The sequence below is a fragment of the Gigantopelta aegis genome, chromosome 6 (assembly GCF_016097555.1).
Source record: "Gigantopelta aegis isolate Gae_Host chromosome 6, Gae_host_genome, whole genome shotgun sequence".
Classification (NCBI taxonomy): domain Eukaryota; kingdom Metazoa; phylum Mollusca; class Gastropoda; order Neomphalida; family Peltospiridae; genus Gigantopelta; species Gigantopelta aegis.
In genome coordinates this window covers 38259244-38286425 of record NC_054704.1, presented here as the reverse complement: position 1 = coordinate 38286425, position 27182 = coordinate 38259244, and the positions used below count along the sequence as shown (strand labels likewise).

Sequence of the window (27182 nt, the reverse complement as noted above, 5' to 3'; positions counted from 1 at the left end):
CTATATATATATATATATATATATATATATATATATATATATATATATATATATATATATATATACGTATGAGTTCCCAATTTAGAGGCAAATTAAATAACAAAAAATATTATTATTTGATGTTGGTGGCCTTTGACATTTTATCCCCCCCCCCCCTGGTCTTCTGGGTCCGGCCCTGCATTAAATTTATTTATAAATTTGGAAAGCACATTCCTGCGGTGTGTGAGGTGATTTGTATTTATTACTGTGCTACACCTCAGTTGTGTTAGGTTAGGTATGGTATGGTAATATATAATTGATATAATAAAATAAAAATACATAATACATTAGCTAAATTTATTAAATATAATGCACCTACAAGAAAGGGTTACATGTTATGTTTGTTTACATCTATGTTTAACGAAAAGATTAGACAATGCTGTTACACACTGCAAAACAATAATAACCTTGATTTAGTGAAACAAGCTATAATGGCCTTCACGTAGCCTCAGATCCCAATGTTTTGATATGCAAATGACCGTAGTTATTTATAGGAGAAATAACGTGCATTCAAAAGACACAGAGATTTTTAAAAAGTGGAATTAAGTCAACTTCGTGCATTTTATATGATGATTTGTATATAAAACCTGTCGGGGTTTGGGTTTGTTTTCATGTAAATGCAAAGAAAACAAAAATCGAATAGGAAATAAACGTAACATTTGCAAAAAACTCTGGGGGTAAATAATTGAACAGGATAATAGTAGTTTATACCTCACGGGGCGGGACGTAGAACAGTGGTAAAGCGCTCGCTTGATTCGCGGTCGGTTTAGGATCGATCCCCGTCGGTGGGCCCATTGGGCTATCTCTCGTTCCAGCCAGTTCTCCACAACTGGTGTAACAGAGATCGTGGTATGTACTATCATGTTGTCTGTGAGATGGTGCATATAAAAGATCCCTTGCTCTAATCGAAAAGAGTAGCCCATGGAGTGGTGACAGCGAGTTTACTCTCTTTATATCTGTGTGGTCCTTAACCATGTCCGACGCCATATAACCGTAAACCAATGTGTTGAGTGCGTCGTTAAATAACACATTTCCTTCCTTCCTTTATACCTACACATAAAAGCAATCCTTCCTGTTACTATAAGAAGTAGACTATGTAGCACATAATTATGAAACGACAAGAAACACCTGCTTTATTAAACTGTATTTATTAAAGTGTTTGCACATTAAAATGAAACAGACAATGCATATAATACAATACACCCTAACATTTTAAAATGGAGATTGTTTACTAATCAAAGCAGACAGTAAACTAACATTGCATGAAAACTGGTAGATAGACACACAGAGAGATAGACGGATATAAAAATAAATGACTGATAAATGTTCATGTGTGGATGAATGAATGGATGGCGTAGACATCGGGACCCTGTTCATAAGTGTCTGGAGTAAGCAGACAGTAACCGATTATTGTCGTATATCATACAATGAAGTATGCATTGTTCGCTCTAGGAGTGAATGGGTCTGCATATCCTGTAAATCCATTCAACTTTGGGAGTCAAATTACAGAACCGTACCATGACGCAACACACTGTGAAATATGCAACTAGCCGACGATATATCGGATCTCCTATCTGATTGCTAGTCGACTAATTTAAACAAGAAATTAATTGTATTTCTGAAAATATTCACAACATTGGTGATCAATTTGACAGGTCCATATCCACTAAAATACGCCAGAAATGGTGCACATTCATTAACTGCGAGTAAGTGAAGATTTAATGTTTACAATAAAATAATAATAATAATTAATAATAATAATAATAATAACAATAACAGTCAAGATAACAAAAATAGAAAAAATATTTAACACTATATCTAGAAACAACAGGTAATATCGCAGATGATTTAAAACAATATATACAAATATATATATCAGGTCAATATAGTTCACCTGTTTTAATGTGTGTATTTCTTGTGAAATATCAGCTGTTAATATTTGGCTATACTTTGCTAAACATGGATACATAGTGTATCTTAGACTTCTATCTTACTGTACGGAGATCCTTCACCAATGACATCAACATCCAGCCTGTCATAATGATTGACATTCTCCTTGCTGCGTTCTACCGGATGTGACGAGTTTACGTAATCATGTTGCGAACCATTGGCCTGGCCATTTTGAGTGTTAACAACACGTTCAACTGGCGGAGAACGGACATTGGTGTCACCGTCAACAACTTCATAGACCGAAGAAGTCGTGGTCGTAATTCTAGTGTTAGGTTTATTTGAAAACGAGACACTAGGCCCACTCGATGCACGCACTTTTCTAACAATTAGAATATATCTGAAAAGACGAATTGCGATTAATTTAATAGCAGAAAAACATATATGCATGCCCATCAATAGGAGTGTAACAACACGTTCTACTCATATAATCAAGAAACAAGTAATTAACATATATTTTTCAGATTTCAACGTGAATGGGTGTATTTGTAAGGACACTGTGATGAAAGAAAGAAAGAAATGTTTATTTTACGACGCACTCAAAACATTTTATTTTAGGTTATATGAAAACAGACATATAGGACCACACAGAGTTTGAGAGGAAAACCCGCTGTAGCCCATACATGGGCTACTCTTCCGATTAGCAGCAAAGGGATCTTGCGATTAATTTCCCACAGGCAGGAAGCACAAACCATGGCCTTTGTTGAACCAAATATGGATCACTGTCGGTGCAAGTGGTTTACTACCCATTGATAGCACTCACTCAGGGTTTGAGTCGGTATCTGGATTAAAAATCCCATGATACTGGGATCCGAACCCAGTACCTACCAGCCTGTAGACCGATGGCCTGCCACGACGCCACCGAAGCCGGTCACACTGTGATGATGACACACAGAGACACACACGCACATTACATCAAATGGAGTCAATTTTATAACATAATTGTCACCTTTTAGTTTCTGCATTAAGGCTTTGTATTGGAATAACACAGATAAGTTGTTTTTGCTTCTAACCCATAGTTAAACAAAGTTAAACACGATTACTGATTGTGAAATTCAGAAGAAACAAATCTATATGCTGCACGAACGTACAAAAGTATTAATTAATTAATTTGTTTTAGTTTAAGACTTAGCAGAATTATTATAGCATACCATTGACACTCTTTAAACATGCTAAATTATTCAACTAGGCCTTTATGTGGATATAATATATCAACATTTCCGAATTGTGCATATATTTTAAAAGACAAAAGGTCCTACCCACTAGAATAGAGTATTGAAACACAACTACAACTGGACACAATTTAACAAAGGAGAAACATCCTACTAGTTAATGTCATCCTCTCACCACTTTTATATGTAACATTTGTATGTTAGGGCGGGGCATGCATTATTGGTAGAACGCTCGCCTGAAGAGCATTGAGTCTCACTATGGACTCTGGGTTTCCCGTTCCCTGACTATGGGTAAGTAGATATCGAAGGTCCATTGCTGCTGGTTCTCCCCTATCCTCTCTTTATCACGAACAGTTGTCAAAATAACCAACCATACTTTAGAAACCAAAACAGTTTGATGTTGTTTAACAAACAGTCATTATATGTTACATTGCTATGCCTATGTTTTATTGCTAATGTTGAGTGCATTGATGTTTTGTGTATATGTCTTGTTATATTTGGCATATGCTACCTGACATCCAGAGTTTCATTTGATACATGGTGTCAAACTATAGCAACATTTTTCATTTTATTTTATGTGTTAAGGAATGATTACGCTGACATGGTCATTATAATTATTTACCTGATAATAACGATAGACTGTATAATCACAATTACGGATAGTACTCCCATAACCGCTGAGGAAACAACGGTTGTCGAATCGCTGGCTGTTTGTGGTGAAACTGAAAATATATTCCCGGAGTAAAAACTATAATACAATCTGAATCTAAGATATATTCGACAGTGCTAATAGTTTGAAACTCCTCGTTATTACAACTAAGCAGGATTTAAGCTGTCGTTTTCAAAATCACCAAATGTGAGTAAGTAGTGGGAGATGTTAATTGAAAAAAAGAAGACTTTTGATAAACTGTATGATCTCAAAATATGGGATTATCTTTAATAATTATGTGAAAACTTAACACTTTGAATAGTTTATATGCTAACCCCCTGCACATACCCACTAAAGTTGTATAGCCCCCTTACCCCTCGATACAATAAATGTGGATTTTTCACTACATGATGATTAAGTTGCTGTAATATTTCGTTTATAGAATTTCGGGTTCATTTGGCTCGTTTTCGTGGTAGATTACCGCTTTTGAATGTCCATTATAGCAGAAATCCACGATGGTGGCATAAATTACGATTTGGCGGACACAAGTAAGCACATTTGAAACAACATATAGCTTGTAATATAACACTGTTTATGTTTTTAGGGTACCTAAATATATTACTGGAGGTACATTGTGGCATTTTCCTGCACCGTAATCCAAGAAGGCTGGCCTATCCACTAGCTGTCTTCGGCAACAGATTGAGAAAATCATGAATTACTTCAAATATAAACTGAATCATTCATTTATTTAAATCAGTACAACAAATGTTTCGCAATTTGCATCCTAACGTTATCATAGTCCATTTTGAAATAAGCAGAGTAAGTGTCCACGTGTAGTTTTCTATAGTCTTTCTTTAGATGAAAAAATGTGACTTACGTAATGGACTGAACGTTTTCTACCTATTTGTCTACTTATTCGCTTGATGTGAACCGAACAAGCACTAGACTGCATCGCCGAGCTTATAAATCATGACTTTGACCCTAAAATCTGGAACAAGCCAAAGGAAAGTGATGTCCACATTTCTCCTAAACAGAATAAGTCTGTGAATCTGAAAGACGACAGATTATGTCGTCTAAGCTATTAAGCTAAATGACCATTGAATTTTTTTTTTGATACGTCAATAATCAGATCTCTTTTTGAGAACCTTGTAAGATGTTTTCTTCATCAAAGTATTATATATTGCCGAAGCTCGCATTGGTCTTCACTTATATATCTCGTTCAAGCCAGTGATCCACAACTGGTATGTAAAATACTGTGGTATGTGATATCCTTTCTGTGGGATGGTGCATATAAAAGATCCCTTGCTCCTAATGATAAAAAAATGTAGCGGGTTTCCTATCTCAGAGTACAGGTCAAAATTACCAAACGGTTGACATCCAATAAATGATGATTAATAAATCAATGTGTTCTAGTGGTGTCGTTAAACAAAACAAGCTGTATGATAAGTGGTATCAAACGGCCACGAATGGTATATATTCTATTTCTTACATATTAAAAAACCTCCAGTTTTTAAATACATTTAAACGCCGTGTTCAACATAAACCTATGCACTGTCCTAGCGCTTATAGCCACAAACAAGTAAATGTCAGGTTAATTTGCACGTCAAAGAGTGATCGATTCGACCGTGCGAGTGCGAGTGTGAATTCGTTTTACCCCCAATCACTGCTGCTATAATAAATATACATATACCACTAGAGGATTCCGTGCATCTCCGTCCCGGGGTCTGTCTCTGGATAGCCAGTGAATTTGAGATGCTCTGGGACAGAAAACATCATATACTTCAATCGTTATCATTAAGGGGATAATTTTGAAATTTACATCTAAAAATTAAATAGTGGGTCTTTAAAATTTTGATGCGCATCTCTAATTAATATAATTAATAAAAAAATTCTACTCATTAAATTTGGTCGCTAGGTTAGATCGGGCGGTCAAAAAGAAATTAGATAGATAGATAACTAGTTTAACATGTTCGTATACCACTAGGATTTCGAACACGCCCATAATGTATGTGTTATCAAAAGTAATTAATGATATTCTCTGCAACGGGTGTTTAAGAATAAAAGTGTAACGATATAAACGATGTGTGTATAAATTTGAAATACCATGTATCACGAGTATAAAACTACTGCCTATTAAGTGTAGGAACATGCGGTAAATATACACTTATAGGATGTACGAGAGATATGAGTGAAGTAAGTATATTTCAATTTACAGTATTGAAAATATTAACTGAACAGGTCACATGCAATTGTTTCACTCTAACAAATATTTTTATTATTTTTGTATTGTTGTTACAAAAGCTACACATGTTTGACTCAACATAGTGAATAATATATAACAAAGTGTTCGTAGCTAAGATTCGGTGAACTAGTCTATATTGAAACCATGTTAATGTTGAATCCTGAGTGCCCTGAAAAGGAAGTAAATAATTTTCTGCCCATTCACTTGATGAAAAGATAAAACCTTGATTGGTGTATTTAGCTTGCGATTTTGGAGTTATGGATTTAGAGTTTAATAAGTTTTACATATCCTTACATCCTCTTTGTCTTTTTAATAAAAAATTAAGTTTAAATGGAAGAATTGAGTTATTACCCATTTTAAATCTGTTATCTTTCAAATTATCTAAACTATATATGTACGTTTTTACTGCATTTGATAACGAAGCATAGCTAATGAAATTGGTGGATATATTGTATTTGTTTTATGAACTGATCATATTTTAAAGTATCACCTTTTTCGTCAATAATAGTTTTTATATAGAAATGGCTTACGATCAATGAGTATTCTATCATTCAGCCAAATATTAACACATAAAAATATCATCTACGGTTTAAGGCTTATTCTGCCATATACTGACACTGTTTTTTAGAGGAAAGCCGCTGTCGCCACATAGGCTACACTTTTACGACAGGCAGCAAGGGATCTTTTATTTGCGCTTCCCACAGGCAGGATAGCACGAACCATGGCCTTTGTTGAACCAGTTATGGATCACTGGTAGGTGCAAGTGGTTTACACCTACCCATTGAATCTTGCGGAACACTCACTCAGGGTTTGGAGTCGGTATCTGGATTAAAAATCCCATGCCTCGACTGGGATCCGAACCCAGGACCTACCAGCATGTAGACCGATGGCCTAACCACGACGCCACCAAGGCCGGTGTCACATATAATTTACACTCCCCTGGATTTGCACTCCCCAGTCAAGATTATACGTTGAATAAGCACTCCCCAGTCCATATTATACATGTAATATATACTCCCCCAGTCATTATTATATGTATAATAAGCACCCCCTCTGAATAATATGCCCTCCCCTAGACTATATTACACGTAGGCTATCATACTTTGTTTAAGCACCCATAATTTTTTGTTGTTGAGTTTTTGATGTTTGTAAAAGCTGGTATAAATCTCAGTGGGTATATGAGTCAGGGGCGAACCCAAGGGGACTAAAACTTTCCTTGATTCACTCTTGCAAATTTGCAGAAAAGAAATAACTCATCATATGTGGTGATCGGATGGATCTCAGAATCTGCTTGTTTAAAGACCTTTATAAAAAAAATTAACAAGGAAGTTATAGAGATGCTATGAAAGACAAAGGAAGAAAAGCGAATTTTAGACGACATTGCAAACGATTTTCCATTGAAGATGGAAACTTAATTTACGTAGCAAAACAAATGATGATCGGATAATAATAATTTAATTTTTGACTGGTAAAACGCTCGCCTGATGTGAGGTCGGTCTAGGATCGACCCGCGTCAGTGGGCCTTATCGGTTATTTCTGGTTCTAGCAAGTACATCACGACGTAAATCAAAGGCCGTGATATGTGCTATCATCATGTCTGTGGCATATATGTTCATTATTATTCATATAATCTACACTCCACATTCATTATATGTAATATGCACAACCAATTCATTATTATTTGTATAATCTACACTACCCATTCATTATTATACACATAATCTAGAGGGTAAGGTGCATGCAAGATCTGTAATAGTACATGATAAAGCTCTGCACAAAATTGCATCAGCTCAATATCTTGCGGCATTGCAAAAACAAAGTGCGGTAAACAAATTTTCATATCGCCTGAATTCCAGGGCCATAACTTGGTGAAAAATGGGTAAATCATAATGAAAGTCAAACTTGATCTGTAAAGCTAAACACAAAATTTCAGCTCAATATCTTGAACAAAGTCCGGAACACTAAGTTTCATATCTTCTAAAAACAAGGACCATATCTCTGTCCAAAATGGGTAAATCGCCAAGAAAGTCAAACTTGATCTGCAACAGTACATGATAAAGTTATATACAAAATGTCAGCTCAATATCTCGAGGCATTGGGGGAAAAACATCCGGAAAACTATATGTGGACGGACGAACATACAGACAGTGTTAAAACTTATAGTCCCCTCCGGTTGAACTAGTAGGGGAAGGATGGATATTTTTTATTTAACGACGCACTCAACACATTTTTATTTACAGTTGTATGGCGTCAGACATATGGTTAGGAACCACACAGATATTGAGAATACCCAGTATTTGGACTCCCCAGTCAAGATTATATGTAGAATTAGCATTCCCAGTGCGTATTATACATGTAACACACACACACACACACACACACACACACACACACACACACACACACACACACACACACACACACACACAGTCTATATTATATGTATAATATGCACTCCCTCTGTATAATATGCACTCCCCAGTTTATAGTACAAGTAGGTTATAATAATTTTTTAAGCACTCACATACTGATTTTTTTGCTGTTCGTATGGCCAGTGCACTTTGTAAAAGTTGATATAAATATCAGGGGCTGATCTAGATGGCTATATGAATCAGGGGTGGATCCATGGAGGCCAAAACGTTCTTGGATCCGCCCGTGCTAATTTGCAGAATCAAAATAATAACTCATCATGTGTGGTGATCGGATGGATCCCAGAATCTCTTCACCCATCCCTTGCTCCCCTTACTTCCGATTAATATGACAGGAATTATGCGGAGATAACACTGCAAAGCTTGGTCTTAAACAGGATCATATTTTAGAACCAAAAAAAAAAACCCACTTCAGGTCCACTCTACCCCAGTTAGGAAGAAGAAAATGTTTTATTTAACGACGCACTCAACACATTTTATTTACGGTTATATGGCGTCAGACATATGGTTAAGGACCACACAGATATGGAGAGAGGAAACCAACTGTCGTCACTTCATGGGATACTCTTTTCGATTAGCAGCAAGGGTTCTTTTATATGCACCATCCCACAGACAGGGTAGTACATACCACGGCCTTTGATATACCAGTCGTGGTGCACTGGCTGGAACGAGAAATAGCCCAATTATAGGCTGACCGCGTATCGAGCGAGCGCTGTACCACTGGGCTACGTCCCGCCCCAACCCCAGTTAGGTGCCACCGTATGCCCATCATCATTCCAGCATCCTGCGTTTTTTAAAATATGAGAAATGCATCTTGTGATATTAAAAACACCGGGATAACCAAAAACACTTCGAATGTACGGAAATGGATAACCTAAGCAGTAAAATCTAAGTAAAGTATGATTTCAGTTATCAAAAACGGCTCTAATAGTAAAACATATGCCTTAGTGTTTAAAAACTAGGGTATGTCCCTTTAAGTTCAGTGCGTGATAATAAATAGATCATTATTATACACCTGGAATTCACATTAATTATTACACATCTATTAAATCTATACTCCATGTTCATTATTATACATATAATCTACACTACCCATTCATTATTATACACAAATCTAAACTCATCATTCATTAATCTAACTACACACAATCTAAACTCCACATTCAGTGTTATACATATAACCTACCTCTACATTCATTATTATACATATAATATGCGCTCCCCGTTCATTATTATACATATTATCTGCTCTCCCCGTTCATTACTATACATATAATCTGCGCTCCCCGTTCATTATTATACATATAATCTACACGCCCCATTCATTACTATACATATAACTTACACTTTGGATTCATTACTATACGTATAATCTGCACTCCCCATTCATTATTACACATATTATCTACATTCCCCATTCATTATTATACATATTATCTACACTACCCATTCTTTATTATACATAAAATCAGTACATTTTCCCCCCTGCGCGTGCTGTAACCTCACCGTGGTGCAGGGGTGTAACATTCTCTTTGAGAATGGCCAATACAGCACAACTCCCCTTTTGGGGCACCTTGTTGGCCGTGAGGTGCATCCCGTAATGCTGGATGATGGGATCCTGGTGTTTGAGTTGGGGACATATCTGCGGATATGTTTTCTGGCAACACACCACTTTGGCCTGGAGTTCAGCCAGACGGGTGGTCAGGGAGGCCCGACCTGATTAATCGGCTGGTCATGCCAAGCTCTAGAGCAAACAACTTTTGTTTTATTTATACAGCCAAGAACAAACATTGTTTTAATTACCTTTTGTATTTGTTGCTCTTAGGGCGGTGGCTAGGGTCAATCGGGTGATTAATTTTTGATTGCCTTAGTATATCAATCATGTATCCCTGGCATGAATGTCTGCTGGTTATCCACAGCATCATGTCCCCTTGTTGGACTCCGTGGTGGGTGGGGACATGGTTGATGAACATTTGCGCTTATAATTATGGCTACAAACAGCTTTATACCTTCTGATGGGGCCCTTAAACGGCTCCACACTGAGGTTTCGGACTCTTCGTCATCAGATGAAGAGTCTACGACTTTGAATGTAAAAAAAATCAAAGGTAATTTCTGGCAAAACCTGGCCAAGGTTCATTGTCATCGGATCATCGGATGATGGGGCCTTGCGGAAATTATCACCCTTTGCAATTGAAAAGGGTCTGCAAGGGCTAGCTGGAGAGCTTAAGAATATGAAGAAACTGCGGAATGGCTCTTTGTTGGTGGAGTGCGCTACTAAGAGTCATTCTAAAAATCTTCTTAGGTCGAAAGTCTTATGCAATGTGCCAACTGAGGTTGCACCACATTCCTCCCTTAACTCTTCAAAGGGAGTGATCCGTTCTAGAGACTTGGAGGGAGTAAGTGAGGATGATATTTGCACAAATCTCACCTCACAGGGTGTTGTCTTGGTCAAACGGATAAATGTTCGTCGGAACAATGTACTTGTTCCGACGAATACTCTGATCTTGACTTTTAATGTACCAACTCTACCAAACTCTATAAAGGCAGGGTATTTAAACATCTGTGTTGTACCTTTCATACCCAATCCCTTGAGATGCTTTAAGTGTCAGAAGATTGGTCATGGGCAGAATACGTGTCGTAACAGATTGACGTGTGCTCGTTGTGGTCAGTATGATCATGACAGCAAGGCATGTCAAAATGATATGGCATGTACCAACTGCAAAGGCCAACATTTTGCTTATTCACGCGAGTGTCCAAGGTGGAAAGTCGAAAAGCAGATACAGCAGGTGAAAGTGGAAAAACACCTGTCTTTTTATGAGGCAAGAAAACTTGTAGAGACCTCTCCGACTGTGGTGGCAGGAAGATCTTATGCTGCTGCAGTTAAGGTTTCTACAACCGGTGTTGCTATTCAGACGGATTTAACATGGCCTAATGGTGACGATCGATTTAAGAAGATTTCTGATATGGATAAAGCTCAAAAGCAAGCTAAGAAAGCTCTAAATGTTGTTCAACAGAAAGTTGTTAAATCTACCCAGGTGTCTTTGGATTCTAGAAATCCACCAAAAGGTTTAACTGCGGAGCCAGGTCCCAGTATGCCTAAGTCAGGAAAAGACACTAAGACTTCAAATAAGGATTGTTCTTCAGGTGGACTGAAGAAGTATGAAAAACAACTGATTCATTTAGACAATCCTTATGAATCTTCGGCTGATCTGGATGATCAGATGGATATTTCATCACAAGATCTAGAAAATCGCCAAAGAAAAAGATAGTACCCATACTTCCCCCAAATGACTAATTCAGTCATTCAGTGGAACTGCCGTGGGCTTAGGCCCAATTTTGATGAATTAAGTCTTTTAATTATAAAACATAATCCTCTTGCAGTGTGTCTTCAGGAAACTTTCTTGAAGGACACTGATCATATTACCATGAGAGGATTTAACCTCTATCATAAGTTTCATGAAACTGAAAATAGAGCACCTGGGGGTGTTTCTATTCTTGTTAATGAAAACATTCCTCAGAGTATTGTAGCTTTAACTACAAATTTACAAGCTGTGGCTATAAAGGTCACGGCTCATAAAACTATAACTCTGTGTTCAGTTTATTTACCTCCTCGAAACCATTTTAATTTTAATTCTAGAGATCTTCAAGATCTCATTAACCAGCTTCCTACTCCCTTTATTATTATGGGAGATTTTAATGGTCACCACACTTTGTGGGGATGCGAGGATGTAAATATTAGAGGTAAACAATTGGAAGACTTAATTCTCAAAAATGACTTGCTTTTATTTAATGATAAAAGTCGTACATATTTTCATTCTGCAAGTGGATCTTTCACTTCCATAGCTTGAACTCTGTAGTCCATCACTTTTTCTTGATTTCTCCTGGAAAGTTGGTTCAGACCCTTGTGGTAGTGACCACTTTCCCATTATTTTGGAGAATGATGGACCACCATCACTTGAAAGGGTTCAAAGGTGGAAGTTGGCGAGGGCAAATTGGGGTCAGTTTCAGCATCTGTGCAGCACTCGTCTGCAACAATTTGGCATTACTGATGCTGATGATCCCATGTCTTTCTTCACTTCCATCTTGAAGGATATTGCAGATAAAACTATTCCTAAGACTTCGGCAATGCCAAAGCGTTTCAATAAACCATGGTTTAATGATACGTGCAAAGATGCATTCAAAGAGCGAAACAGGTTGCTTGAGCGGTTCAAACGTGAATCTACAGCAGACAACCTGGATGCATTTCGTATTGCTAGGGCTCGCAGAGAGATTAGACAGAGTAAGAAAACATCTTGGAGAACTTTTGTCTCCAAGTTTATTTCAAAATCTGTCTGGAATAGGATCCGTAAAATCAAAGGTAAAGAATCCAGTAATACAGTCCATCATTTGTCTCATCGTGACATTGCCAATGCATTGGCAGATAACTTTTCTCATAATTCTTCTTCTGCTTTCAGTACAGATGCTTTTACATCTGTCAGAACTAAAGCTGAAAAGCAGTCCATTAATTTTTCATCTGAAAATGCTGAAGTCTACAACAGGCGTTTCTCTATGGAGGAATTGCAGGATGCTCTTCGTAGAGCCCATGATACTTCAGTAGGACCAGATGAAATTCATTATCAGTTATTAAAACATTTACCTGAATCATCTTTGATGGTTCTTTTGAATATTTTTAATAACATCTGAATTTCTGGAGACTTTCCTTATGATTGGAGGAAAGCTATTATGATTCCTGTTTCTAAGCCTGGTAAGGATCCAACCAATCCTACTAGCTATCGCCCTATCGCTTTGACAAGTTGCATTTGTAAAACCATGAAACGAATGATCAATCGTAGACTTGTCTGGTATCTTGAATCCCACAAATTGCTTACTAACGTGCAATGTGGGTTCAGATCTAGACATAGCACGGTTGATCATCTTGTTAGATTTGAAACGTTTTGTAGGGAAGCTTTCATCCATAATCAGCACTTGGTTTCAGTGGTTTTTGATTTGGAGAAGGCTTACAATACCACGTGGAAGTATGGGATTTTAAACGACCTCCATGGCATGGGCCTTAGAGGTCGACTTCCTATTTTTATTTCTCAATTTTTTAAAGATAGATCTTTTAAAGTCCGGGTGGGGTCGACTTTGTCTGACATTCACCCACAGGACATGGGTGTACCTCAAGGTAGTATCCTGTCTGTAACTCTATTTTCTGTGAAAATTAACAGCATCACCCAGTTTTTAACACCTGGTGTGGATTACTCGTTATATGTCGATGATTTTCAGATTTGTTACAGATCGTCCAATATGAGTATCATTGAACGTAAGTTGCAGCTTTGTTTGAATAAACTTCATCAATGGGCAACTGACAATGGCTTTCGATTCTCAAAGGCAAAAACGGTTTGTATGCATATCTGCCAGAAAAGAGGTCTCCACTTAGATCCACAGTTGTTTTTGGACAAAAATCCAATTCCAGTTGTGGAGGAGACTAAATTTCTGGGGGTTATATTTGACAGGAAGCTATCTTTTGTGCCCCATCTTAAATATGTTAAAAAGAAGGGCTTTAAAAGCTCTTAATATTTTAAAGGTTATTGGTAATACGGAATGGGGAGCAGACCGAAAGGTTATGCTCCGTCTGTATAGATCTCTTGTGAGGTCTAAACTTGATTATGGATGCATTGTGTATGGGTCGGCACGCAAGTCGTACTTGCAGATGCTAGATCCTATACACAATCAGGGAGTTAGGCTTTGTCTTGATGCATTTAGAACATCTCCTGTAGAGAGCTTATACGTTGATGCACACGAACCTTGTTTGGGTGCTAGACGTGCCAAGCTTTCTCTGCAGTATGCTGCCAAGATTAAATCTTCACCAAAACATCCAACACATGATGCGGTGTTTGATAACAAATATATGAAGTTGTTTGATGCAAGGCTAAATGCTATTCGTACATTTGGTCTTCGCATTAAGCGCTTTTTGTCGCTTTCCAACATTGATTTAACTGACACTTTGGAAACTCCTTCATATTTTGTTTTACCACCCTGGTGTATTACACCACCTAAAATTGTGTTTGATCTGGTGCATCTGAAGAAAGATCGTACAGATGCTGTTGTATATAAACAGTTTTTCATGGAAATTCAAGACAGGTACCGTGATTACATTCCTGTGTATACAGACGGATCACGGGATGGGAATTATGTGGCTTGTGCTACAGTTTTTCCATCAGACGCAATACTTTCCATGCGACTGCCTGACTCAGCATCAATCTTTAGTGCTGAAGTTTGGGCAGTCATTAAAGCCTTAGAAGAAATTAAAGATTCAATAGCATCCAAATTTATTATTTTTACAGACTCACTTTCGTGTCTTTAAGCTGTACGTAATATGAAGCTGGACCATCCCTTAATTGGGATGGTGATACGAAAGTGTGTCTTTTTATCCATTGCCAATACAGTTATTGTATTTTGTTGGGTGCCCAGCCATGTTGGCATCAGGGGTAATGAAATGGCCGATTCAGCTGCCAAGTCTGCTTTGGATTTGCCTCATGCCAGGGTTGGTGTACTTTATACTGATTTTAAAAATAATATCAACAAATTTATCTTTTCGACTTGGCAACATGATAGGGATGGTGCGGTTGCGAACAAGTTTCATGCTATCGAGCGGGTCTCGGGAGAGTGGCAGTCCTCCTAAAGACAGTGCAAGAAGGATGTACATGAAATATGTACATTTTCTGTTTCACATAGAATATATATTTAAAATATCATAAACACCAGAACGACGCTAAACGTTCACAAAAAAATATCATTCCTTTAAATTTCAGTTTCAATCGTATCAGTTTCCAGTAGAATAAATGCAGTGCAAGTGAGCTGTGTACTTACAAATAGTGCAAGCTGTTCCACTCCACCCTTTCAGACAACCACCAAAGCATTGCCCTGCCTCCGGATCGCACTGTTGTTGGTCACCTTGACACTTTCGGTTTTGACATAACTTTTGGCAATCCGCTCCATAATTTCCAACGGCACATTCTTCAATGAAATAATTATGTTGAAACTAAGTTGGCGGGATGGATATAGTGTCGTGAAAATATGTATAGTCCTTCACACAGGGAACTCCTTTTTCATACTATAGGATTTACTACCAATTACTTATTTCTGAGTCGACTGATCCCTAAATTGCACACAAACATAGTTGTTGTTTGTTTGTTTGTTTTGTTTGTTTGTTTTTGGGGTTTTTTCCAAAACACTTTTACTTATATTCTTACGTCAAACACATGAAATTATTTCCCAAAAAACCCTACATTTTTGTAGGTTAGTAAAATGTTTTGCGATTACGAATAATTATTTTGAAGCAAATAAACGCGGGCATTACGACGTCTTCTATCTCCGAATCCAAAATGGTTGACAACAAGTGTGAAACAGATATCAGAAAACATGTTTCAAAAATAGTAAAAAATAATTTTAAAAAGGCAAAAATGTCTGTATACATTCGATATGAATTTTGATGGTGTTATTAGAATAACTTCCAACTTTTAGCAATAAAAATGCACTTCATTGAATCTATTTACGACTAGACGATTTATTATGCCTATGATAAGAGTTAATATTTTGTTCAAATAATTCAATTATGGAGCAAGATACTGACTTTTATTCTAAATTTTAATGTTACCTATCTGTGATGTTTGTATTTTGTGCACAGTTCTTTACACTGTGTTTTTATTTGACTATTTAATTTTTATCTTGATGTGGTTCGTCATTTAATGTTTTGCATTTACCATAGTTTGACACCCAATAGCCGATGTATTTTTCTTGCTGGGGTGTCGTTAAACATTCATTCATTCATTCATTCATTCATTCATTCAATTATCAATGTGAAAATGCTTATACATACGTTGTGTACAGGTTGAAATTGTCCATCCAGGTTTACATCCTCCAACACACTCTCCAGTCTGGGAGTCACATGGAGAGTTGTCGTCCTTGCAATTTCTCTTACCACAGGCTAAACTACAATTGACGCCATATCGCTCATCACATGCTGAAACAATTATACTATGGCGTATAATAATTATTATCTGTTAGAAATTATAATTACTATCATTGCGAACTGAGATGTCCTATGAGTTAAGGAATATGAAGTGCTGAGGACTAATAAGCAAAAATATGTATCAATTCCGCCAGATATCGACGTTGGTTAGGACTTCATAATGCATATTTCGTAGCACAATGATTCTGGCGTCAGACGTGACCCCAATGTCGTTACAGTTTTTCGCCAAGGTTAGTGATATAGAAGGAAGGAAGGAAATGTTTTATTTAACGACGCACTCAACACATTTTATTTACGGTTATATGGCATCAGACATATGTTTAAGGACCACACAGATATTGAGAGAGAAAACTCGCTGTCGCCACTTCATGGGCTACTATTTTCGATTAGCAGCAAGGGATCTTTCATATGCACCATCCCATAGACAGGATAGCACATACCACGGCCTTTGATGTACCAGTCGTAGTGCACTGGCTGGGGCGAGAAATAGCGCAATGGGCCCACTGACGGGGATCGATCCAGTGATATAGAAGTAAACCCAGTGGCTTGTACTATGTCAGCTCAAATCCCATAGGCGACAATGTTGTTAGCATATGCAGTATATCAAACAAATTGACTCATAAATAATCGTACTTCAACCCCTCTTTCAAAGTATTAACTGAATGAAGTGGAGCATTCCATTGCTCATTTTCGATATAACAAGATGTTTTGACAACACCCCTAGTTTGTCACACACAATTGTAGTGCTTAGATTTACAGGTATCTCATACATGTTTCACGCAAAAGGCTATTTCACACAGTGGTATTAGATGAAATACAATTCCATACATTTACTGCCCCGATGAAACTAATTGTTTTAACAGCAAACACTTTGACATTTATAACAAAGGACTTGTAATATCAACTGCTCTATCAAACGTTCGGTGCACCTCGAACTTTGACCGAGCCCGATATTATTTGGTTTAGTACTATTTGAAACATTGTCGCTCCAGCCCGGAGTGGGTTTAATGGCCCACTGGGAATGTGGAAGGTCCCTAACTTTAATTCTTCCTCGCTAACAACTAACAATTAAATAATAACTTTCTCTATCCGTGAATTACAATTCAGGAATTACTGTGTTTTTTTAACTTGTTTAACGCAGTCATGCGGGCTAGTTTGACAATGTGTTCTTACTTTAAATACGTTAATGGGTTTAAAATGCGGGTATTAATGTTTATGTTCCGCAAATTATGATTCCGTCAAATGTTTTAAGCAATGATTCATTATGCAAACTCAACAAACTATTCGCAGCATTGTAATGGACGGATGAAAGAATAAGCCAGTAATACTGAGCAAAACATTTCGAGCTTAAATGTGTATCTTTATTTTCAGAATATAGCGAGTTTCGATAAACTTGAATTGACTTATTAAACATGTACACTATATACACTATACTCAGCCATCTTAAACACGTATCAATCCATGGATATTTATATGACGATTGTAATGGATGATATAAGTAAAAGCGGCTTTTGAGATACCAATGTCCGGAGTTAGTGTATATATTAAGAAACACTGTTGAATCACCAGGTCACATGGTTTATTATTTGAACATACCAGCAAATACATTAACACATTTTAATTAAAATAAGTAGCCAAGTTCGTATGTATATACCTGCACAGTCGACGCCCTTCCACCCAACTTCACAAACTGTTTCACATTTCCCATCCGTGTGATCACAGCGTGAATAGCCGTTACAGTGTCTATCGACACATGACCGTGAACATCTGGGTCCATATAACCCATTGCTACAAACTGAAACAGATATATTGAAGACATTAGTATTGCCAAACAAATAATCACTAAATTACTATAATAGTAACATCGAGTACATAATGTTAAATTTATTAACAATCACGATAACGTCAACTGTCGAAATTGTTATATATCACTACACCTGAATTTAATAAATAATTTTAAAAATAAAACCACTACTAGGTTATGGTTCTAAATTGCGTCGTTGGGTGTTATAAAGTTGAATAATGATTATTTATCAATATATCTAGATATTCAAATGGTAATGTGACAGATACATCAACCTCTACTGAGAGGATTTGATTCATAGATTCTATATATGCGAGCCCAGTGCTCTACCAACTGATCCAATAGGGACGATTGTACTGGCTACTAGCAGACGTCACTACCAGTAGGAACACGCTATACCAATAGTATTACAATAATGAAATTATACTTTTTATATTAATATGCCAGATAAGATATAAAATGATTTATTTTATACAAATATGTACGTGACACCTAGCAATTGTTAAATGACTACCTTCTGAGCAATCTGACAGAATCCACCCTGGTAGGCAACCTCCAATGCACATCCCATCCTTGGTGTCACATGATGACGTTTTTAGACAATAGCGATCGGTGCACTTCAATGCACAACCAACACCATAAGATACTCCTTTCTGACATTCTAAACAAACACAGCGGGAGATGTAGATGAAACCATTATTTTATTAAAATGAATGCACTGAAATCAATATGGCCCTGGGATATTCTGTGACAAACTATTTTTTTTTTAATGTGTGTGAGTATATAATGCAAAATTAATGTTATTGGTAAGTGGCAAAATAGCGCAAAACTCGAACAATTATAGCTAATTAAAAAATGTTAACTGTCAATAAATGCAAGCACTTGAATGTACTATTTGGATCATGTATGCCTTAGCATACAGCAGTTTACAATGGTATAAACGCATAGTAACACGACTTCTTCATAATAAGCGTTTTTACATTAGCAGCTGTGTTGGGTTTTGTTTTCTTTATGGCTTATTGTAAATTAAATATATACTGCTGCAACCGATGTCAATGAGAATTATTCACAAAATAACTGAAATAGCGACGAGTGAGTCCTGGTATAAATTCGAATTATACATCCAAACAATATTATTGTGCATTTAAATAATCTTCCTAGATAATTACATGATAAAACATAAGTCTATGAAAATGATAATATTTACAATAAATCAGATCAATTTTATGCATCAACATTTGGAGTCAATATGTGGTTTACCATCTATGCAGTCAGTTCCGCTCCAGCCTGCTCGACATCCACCAGAGCAAGATCCAGTCTGTAAATGACAAGGTGCAGGCGAGTCAGCACAGTTCCGGTCACTGCACAGTTTGCTACAGTGGGTTCCATACGTAACGTTCTCCTCGCATGCTGGCGAAAACAATAGCATGCGTTAAAATGTCGTGCAAAAGTCAAACATTTAAAAATAAAACAATATAAAAAAATAAAATAGTGTGTGATTTAAATATTTGTGTATGCCCATTATTGATCTAAAAGTAAAGAACTTAATAGTCACATAAATATCTTATAAAGTTTGATAAATTTTAATTTAAGTTAACCTCCACGTCTAGTCATTTTCGAATTAGTACAGGTATCTTGTGGCAATCGGTGGTTTCATTGGACTTAAGGCTGTTAGATACTGGGTTCGTATCCCGGTATCGGTTCCCAACCAGAGCGATTTTAACGATTCAATGGGTAGGTGTAAGGCCAATACACCTATTTTTCTCTCAATAAACACTAAGAACTAACCGCTAATCCTCGCTCCTGAACACAGTCCAGATATTTGGTGTGTATGCCCAGGACAGCGTGCGTGAACCGTAATTGGATATAATCATAAAATTAACTATAAATGAATGAATGAATCAGAATGAATGGAATGTGAATCTCTGAAACCTCCGCTAACAAAGGCACCTGTATTAAATGTTTTATAATCTAGATGCAAACGTGTTTCCACAACGCGTGTAAAAACGTTACAAGGGCGTGTCTTGCCGCATTGCAATCTTAGCGTTTTCACTCTTTGGTGACTTATTGAACTACATCTCACCTTTATTGGTAAAATACATGGCGAATGGAGAGAGGGAAATTTGTTGAAATAGCCAGAATGCAAGTATGTGTTTTTGATGTATTACATGACTGTTTTGCTATCCATGAACCATTACCAAATACTAAGAATTATACCTGCAAATACGAGTTACAACACGATGCAACGATAATGAATTTACTGTAGTGTCACAAAAAGAATTTAAAAAAAAACATCGCGTAATTACAGTGACAACCAATACTTCAAATTAAACACATCTTTCACAAATATAAGTAGCAAGCACAACGGTTTTAGGTTTTTAGTAGTAGTAGTACTAGTAGTAGTAGAAGTAGTAGTAGTAGAAGAAGATTAGAGTAGGAGTAGTAGTAGTAGAAGTAGAAGAAGAAGAAGAAGAGGATTAGAGTAGTAGTAGTAGTAGTAGTAGTAGTAGTAGTAGTAGTAGTAGTAGTAGCAGTTGATTGGAGTAGTAGTAGTAGTACTAGTAGCAGTAGTAGTAGTAGTAATAATAATAATAGTAGTAGTAATAATAGTAGTAGTAGTAGTAGTAGTAGTAGTAGTAGTAGTAGTAGTAGTAGTAGTAGTAGTACACGTTTGCCATGTTTACTTACAATATACTTCAACTTCCAGGAAGTCCAGGGCGGTTGATCCACCATTATCCGTGTCTTGGTAGATTGTCACGTATCTCGCGTTGACGTCACAGGTAATATTCACCACGTCAGGAATGTCAGATCCGTCTGGTCTACCGGTCACAGTACCACACAGATGACCGTTGTTAGACGTTCTCTCCTGTGTGTTAGTATACACCTTGACTCCGTTTCGTCTCAACGTAACTGAAACGTGTAAATATAATGATTTAGTAACTAAAAGGGGCTGGTTTCGATCGTGTAGTTGTTAGTTTGTCTCTAGCTCAACGCGCGTGTGTGTGTGTGTGTGTGTGTGTGTGTGTGTGTGTGTGTGTGTGTGTGTGTGTGTGTGTGCGTGTGTTTGTTTGTTATTTATAGACAACACTATTATTGTTTTGACCACATATTGCTGGGTCACAGGATTTATCGCTCCTTACCCACTGTCCCAACCAGTTCCCCACCAGTAGTAAATCAAAGCCGTGGGACAGAACATACAAACTTAAAACAAATCCGTTTTTGCTTTTTCAGAGTACGCGCACGTATCCAGGGGGAGAGTTTCGGGGATTAAATAGCCCCCCCCCCCCCCCCCCCCCCCCCCCCCCCCCCCCCCCCCCCCCCCCCCCCCCCCCCCCCCCGCTCTTGCAAAATGTTCTCTGTTTTCAATATAGTTTTAGAGGTAAACTAATTCGAACCCCCGTAATGTTCGCTCATCACAGTTTAGACCCCTCTGTTGAAGCCCAAAATGTCCTAATTGGTACATCTTGGACCAAGGGATACAATATATGTCATATAAAATAAAGATATTAAACGCTGTTATGCTACATTTTGTTAAATCGTTCCAATTTATTTTTGTTTAACGACACCTCTAAAGCACATTAATTAATTAATTAATTAATTAATTAATCATCAGCTATTGGACGTCAAATATTTGTAATTCTGACACGTAGTCCTGAGAGGAAATGTGTCACATTCTACCATTACTTTCCCACAGTCGATATAACACTCGTGGGGCTCCGCATAAATCGTTTAAAGTCATGTGGACATTTTGAAACTCTGCGTGCCCAAACGAGTGGGATGAACTACACTGACGGGTTGATCCTCTCAGTGGAGCTATTGAGTTTTCCTATACCAGCGACTCATGAGTGGCATATCATAGGAAATATTATTACTCATATGGTTAAACATACCTGAACGCGAAGTGGGATGTAACACTTCGACGTCCACTAGAACGCAAAGTGGGATGTAACACTTCGACGTCACACGATGAAATCATCAATTGGTGCAATACAATCTTACAGGAACCAGTGATATAAATTAAGATCGAAAGAAAGAAATGTTTTATTTAACGACGCACTCAACACATTTTATTTACGGTTATATGGCGTCAGACATATGGTTAAGGACCACACAGATTTTGAGAGGGAACCCGCTGTCGCCACTTCATGGGCTACTCTTTCCGATTAGCAGCAAGGTATCTTTTATTTGCGCTCCCCACAGGCAGGATAGCACAAACTATGGCCTTTGTTGAACCAGTTATGGATCACTGGTCGGTGCAAGTGGTTTACACCTACCCATTGAGCTTTGCGGAGCACTCACTCAGGGTTTGGAGTCGGTATCTGGATTAAAAATCCCATGCCTCGACTGGGATCCGAACCCAGTACCTACCAGCCTATTGACCGATGGCCTAACCACGACGCCACCGAGGCCGGTAAGTTAAGATCGACTATGGGTAATAAATAGGATATTAAACTCGCTACCATTTCGTATCAATTATATGTCCCTCATGATATAAATTTCATCATCACTAGCTAAAGCTCATGACAACTGAACATTATTTCACTCGGAATATAAACATGATACGGAATGGAAGCTCGTTTAATGTTCTATAAGTATGAAATATGCTGTGTAAATATGTAAATACTGTACATTGCAATTTGGCTATGTTTTATTTAACGACGCACTCAACACATTTTAATTACGGTTATATGGCGTCGGACATATGGTTAAGGACCACACAGATATTGAGGGAGGAAACCCGCTGTCGCCACTTCATGGGCTACTCTTTTCGATTAGCAGCAAGGGATCTTTTATATGCGCCATCCCACAGACAGGATAACACATACCACGGCCTTTGATAGACCAGTCGTGGTGCACTGGCTGGAGCGAGAAATATACCAATGGGCCCACTAACGGGGATCGATCCCAAACTGACCGCGCATCAAGCGAACGCTTTACCACTGGGATACGTCTCGCCCCCTGGTATATCAAAGGCCGTGGTATGTATTACCCTGTCTGTGGGATGGTGCACATAAACGATCCCTTGCTGATAATCGAAAAGAGTAGCCCATGAAGTGGCGACAGCGGGTTTCCTCTCTCAATATCTATGTGGTCCTTAACCATATGTCTGACGCCTCATAACCATAAATAAAAGTATGTTGAGTGTGTCGTTAAATAAAACATTTCCTTCCTTATTGTGTGATATCTTCCTTCCTCATCTACTAGGCTACTCACTGGCATATATTCAAGTCTATTAAATATACTTTCCATTCAATACAGATACAGAAGGAACATTTAAAAATATATATATAATGCCAGTTGTCTACCCCATCTCTCTCTCTCTCTCTCTCTCTCTCTCTCTCTCTCTCTCTCTCTCTCTCTCTCTCTCTCTCTCTCTCTCTCTCTCTCTCTCTCTCTCTCTCTCTCTCTCTCTCTCTCTCTCTCATCTCTCTCTCTCTCTCTCTCTCGCTCTCTCTCTCTCTCTCTCTCTCTCTCTCTCTCTCTCTCTCTCTCTCTCTCTCTCTCTCTCTCTCTCTCTCATATCATATTAGTGCTGCAACGATAAACCGGTATACCGGTATACCGCGATAATTGATCAGCTCGATACGAACCGCGGTACAGTTTTGCGTACCGCGATTTGTTTTCCTTGTAACTTATTTGATTTGAAATAGGCAAACAAACAAACAAAAACCACATCATTTTATTAATTGGTGATGACAGGAAATGTAACAATCACGTCAAGCGTAGTCGGCTTACTTGTTGGCATACGAAGTGATAGGTCGGTTATACTTGGTTCTAACTTCTAAACAAAACGTGTCAAAAGTCCAGTGAAAATAACCAGTTAACGATAATTACAAATAAATGTTTTGTTACTTACACATTATCACTCGTTGTTCATTTACGTTGGAATACGGCTACGGCTACGGCTACGGCTACGGCTATCATCTTCAAAGAAATAAACCAACAAATGAGAATCACACTTCGCTGTTTTTCACTGAACTCGGAATACTTCGGCCGATCGTTCAAAATACCTCGGCTAATAACCTCGGCTCTGGTTCGGTCGATCTGGCGAAACATTGTGACTCAATACGTACATTTCCGTGTTAAGCGAGCAGCAACGGAAAAGCCCGATAGTAAGGATTTCCGAATGTGACAATTTATGAATAGTTCGACCATTCACAGTCTGGAGCTCCACGCGGTAAAACGTGTTTGTTTCGCTTGTGCACACTGCACGTGCTTTCGTGTGCTCGACTTGGGGGGTCCCTCATTTCGTTGTTTTTGTCAGGGAAGTTTTCTACTGGAATGTATGCGGCCATTGGAACTGATTGAACGCTGGAACGCTTCTCATTTCGACAGCCTGCACCACCAGGTTTAGATTCTTTTTTAGCGAGATCCAATTCCACGTCATTTCTCCGTCTGACTGTCGACAGGTTTTTTTCGTGACTCGTATGACGGCCATTCAGAACGCCACGGTTGTTCGCGTTTAGTCTCTACATGTCCGAGCCTGTCCTAGCAGTACTAAAGGAAGATTGACCGCGAACTCTAAGAAGAAATAGGAAGCGGGGTCGGCCCCACTACTCTTTTTCTAGACTTTACCTTGCTTTATAGTGATACCATCTCGTATCCTCCGGAGTCGGGCCCGTCCGCACCACTATACCAACCCATGACGACTGGACTATACCAGTCTAGTACTCCTACTCTCTCTCGTTCAACAGATCCGGCTTCTCAAGATCTGTATTTCAGCACAGCACTACACCTTCAACGTCTATCGACTGTCAATCTAGGGGTTTTTAGCGGGATGCAACCTATCTCGTCCCTTTAAGCTGTGCACCCAAACGGCCTTAACGAGGCCACTCGCGTGGACATATCGATCGAACTTTAAACTTTTTTAGATCTGCGTTCAAAATTTTATGTCGAAATTACTTCTTTTTTAAAAAAATATTATTAAATAGTCCAATCCTCTCTTCTTTCTCTTATTTAATTTTGGACTTTCCTTCTAGTGGGCTACTCCAAATTATATAAATATTCGGCCGAGCAGTCAATTCTTTTTTTTTTTTGGATTGTAACCTTTTTTTTTTTTTTTTTATTCTATTACTTTTTTACTAATTGCTATTTTCCAAATTCTGCCCATTTCCATTCACCCCCCCCCCCCCCTTCCATCCCGAGTCAGGCCACCGATCTTATCGGAGGTCGGACTCGGGATGGGCGTGTTCGAAACCCTAGTGGTATATGGGCACGTTAAATTAGTTATCATCATCATCATCATCATCATCAATAGTTTGACACCGTCACGCCAGTGTTCTAGTAGACTAGTATTGTGTTAAAAAATAAAAATATGGCCTAAAACATTTAGCCTGACAGCTGAAACTAATAAAGATCAGTAAAAAGTTATGCCTTCTATTTTCATTAAAAAAAACCCAACCCATAAATAATATCAGTTATATTGCAATACATATTGCAATACAGTTTCTTATATCGCAATATATCGCAATACGGTTTTGACCGTATCGTTGCACCCCTATATCATATATATTAGGAATAAAAATAGTATCATACGCAATTTGAATATCGAGAAAGACTTCATAGCTCAGAACGTATCGTGGCAAGTCGCGGGCGATTCATTGCCACAAGTTCGAGTCCCAGCAACGGAATGAAACAATTTGTTCCGTGCGCTAGTGCGTTAAAATCTATGTATTTAATAGTCAAAACTGACATACATACGATATATAGATATTCATACATCAATACACATACATACATACATACATACATGATCTATGAAGTAATTAATTACCTATACTAATATCCATGTTAAACCATCACTGATATAGTGTTCTGTTTTAGATAACCGTGACTGCTTTTTGCAATATATATATATATATATATATATATATATATATATTTCTAACACAAAATAATACTAATGTTAACTACATACAGTTTCATGCATCATAAAATAAAAACATGTTACCTTTATTATCGTATATTTCGTTTAATAAAAAAGAAACAATAAACAATTAAAACACTCACAATCACACGCGCGCAAGCGCACAAAAGAATACCAAAACGAAGGTGAAAAATCAAGCAACATCAATGGAAACACAATTGTGATATCACGTGACAGCAGAAATGGCTTTAGCGGCATACCCGAATCGTAGGTTTCGTATACCCGAGGCATAATCCCGAATGTTTTCAAATTCATTTTGCAAGTAAGGTTTGGTCGAACGAAAGGTCAACTGGAAATGAGCTGCAACGGGGTGCTGTTGGATCCACAAGTAATAGTAATTGACCAGTGGAGCTAATTTTAATTAGATTGATACGTGCATTCATTCATACATATATATATATATATATACATACATATACACATACACAGATACATAATAGATACATAAATACACACATACACGCACACATACATACATACATACATACATACATACGGGAAGCTTCGATAGCTCAGAGCGTATCGTGGTTAGTCTTGCAATTTGCGGGTGAATCGGTGCCACAGGTTCGAGTCCCAGCAACGGCATGGGATAATTTGTGAGGCCAGAAAGGATTTAATTATCCCCTGCGCCAGTGCGTTAATATCTATGTATGTAACAGTCAACCTCGACATACATGCAATATATAGATATTCATACATCAATACATACATACATGGGACAATTTGTGAGGCCAGAAATGATTTAAATATCACCTGCGCCAGTGCGTTAATTTCTATGTATGTAACAGTCAAACTCCACATACATACATTATATAGATATTCATACATCAATACATACTAGCCAGTGCCAGGTCTGCCCACTGTTTCTTGCACGTAAGCGGGATCGACCGCGTAGATTGTAGGCCCTATGCATGTGGTTGAGTTAAAGAGCATCCTTTTTATGGATGACTCGATAGCTC

The 27182-nt window shown here is 37.8% G+C and overlaps 1 protein-coding gene across 3 annotated transcripts in view; it reads right to left on the bottom strand.

The window, feature by feature from the left end:
- Positions 1-1177: 1177 nt before the first annotated feature.
- LOC121375636 (multiple epidermal growth factor-like domains protein 10) overlaps positions 1178-27182 on the bottom strand; it is a 39800-nt gene continuing 13795 nt past the window's right edge. For 2 of the 3 annotated variants that reach the window (XM_041503183.1, XM_041503185.1), the window contains 8 exons: positions 20985-21206; positions 19557-19706; positions 18811-18957; positions 18147-18287; positions 16340-16483; positions 15331-15477; positions 3781-3880; positions 1178-2326 (listed from right to left, as the gene is read on the bottom strand). In XM_041503183.1, coding sequence (XP_041359117.1) covers positions 2017-2326; positions 3781-3880; positions 15331-15477; positions 16340-16483; positions 18147-18287; positions 18811-18957; positions 19557-19706; positions 20985-21206 — 1361 coding nt within the window. In that variant the 3' untranslated portion in view covers positions 1178-2016. The remainder of the gene's footprint in view (positions 2327-3780; positions 3881-15330; positions 15478-16339; positions 16484-18146; positions 18288-18810; positions 18958-19556; positions 19707-20984; positions 21207-27182) is intronic. The other variant, XM_041503184.1, reaches the window with a different exon arrangement.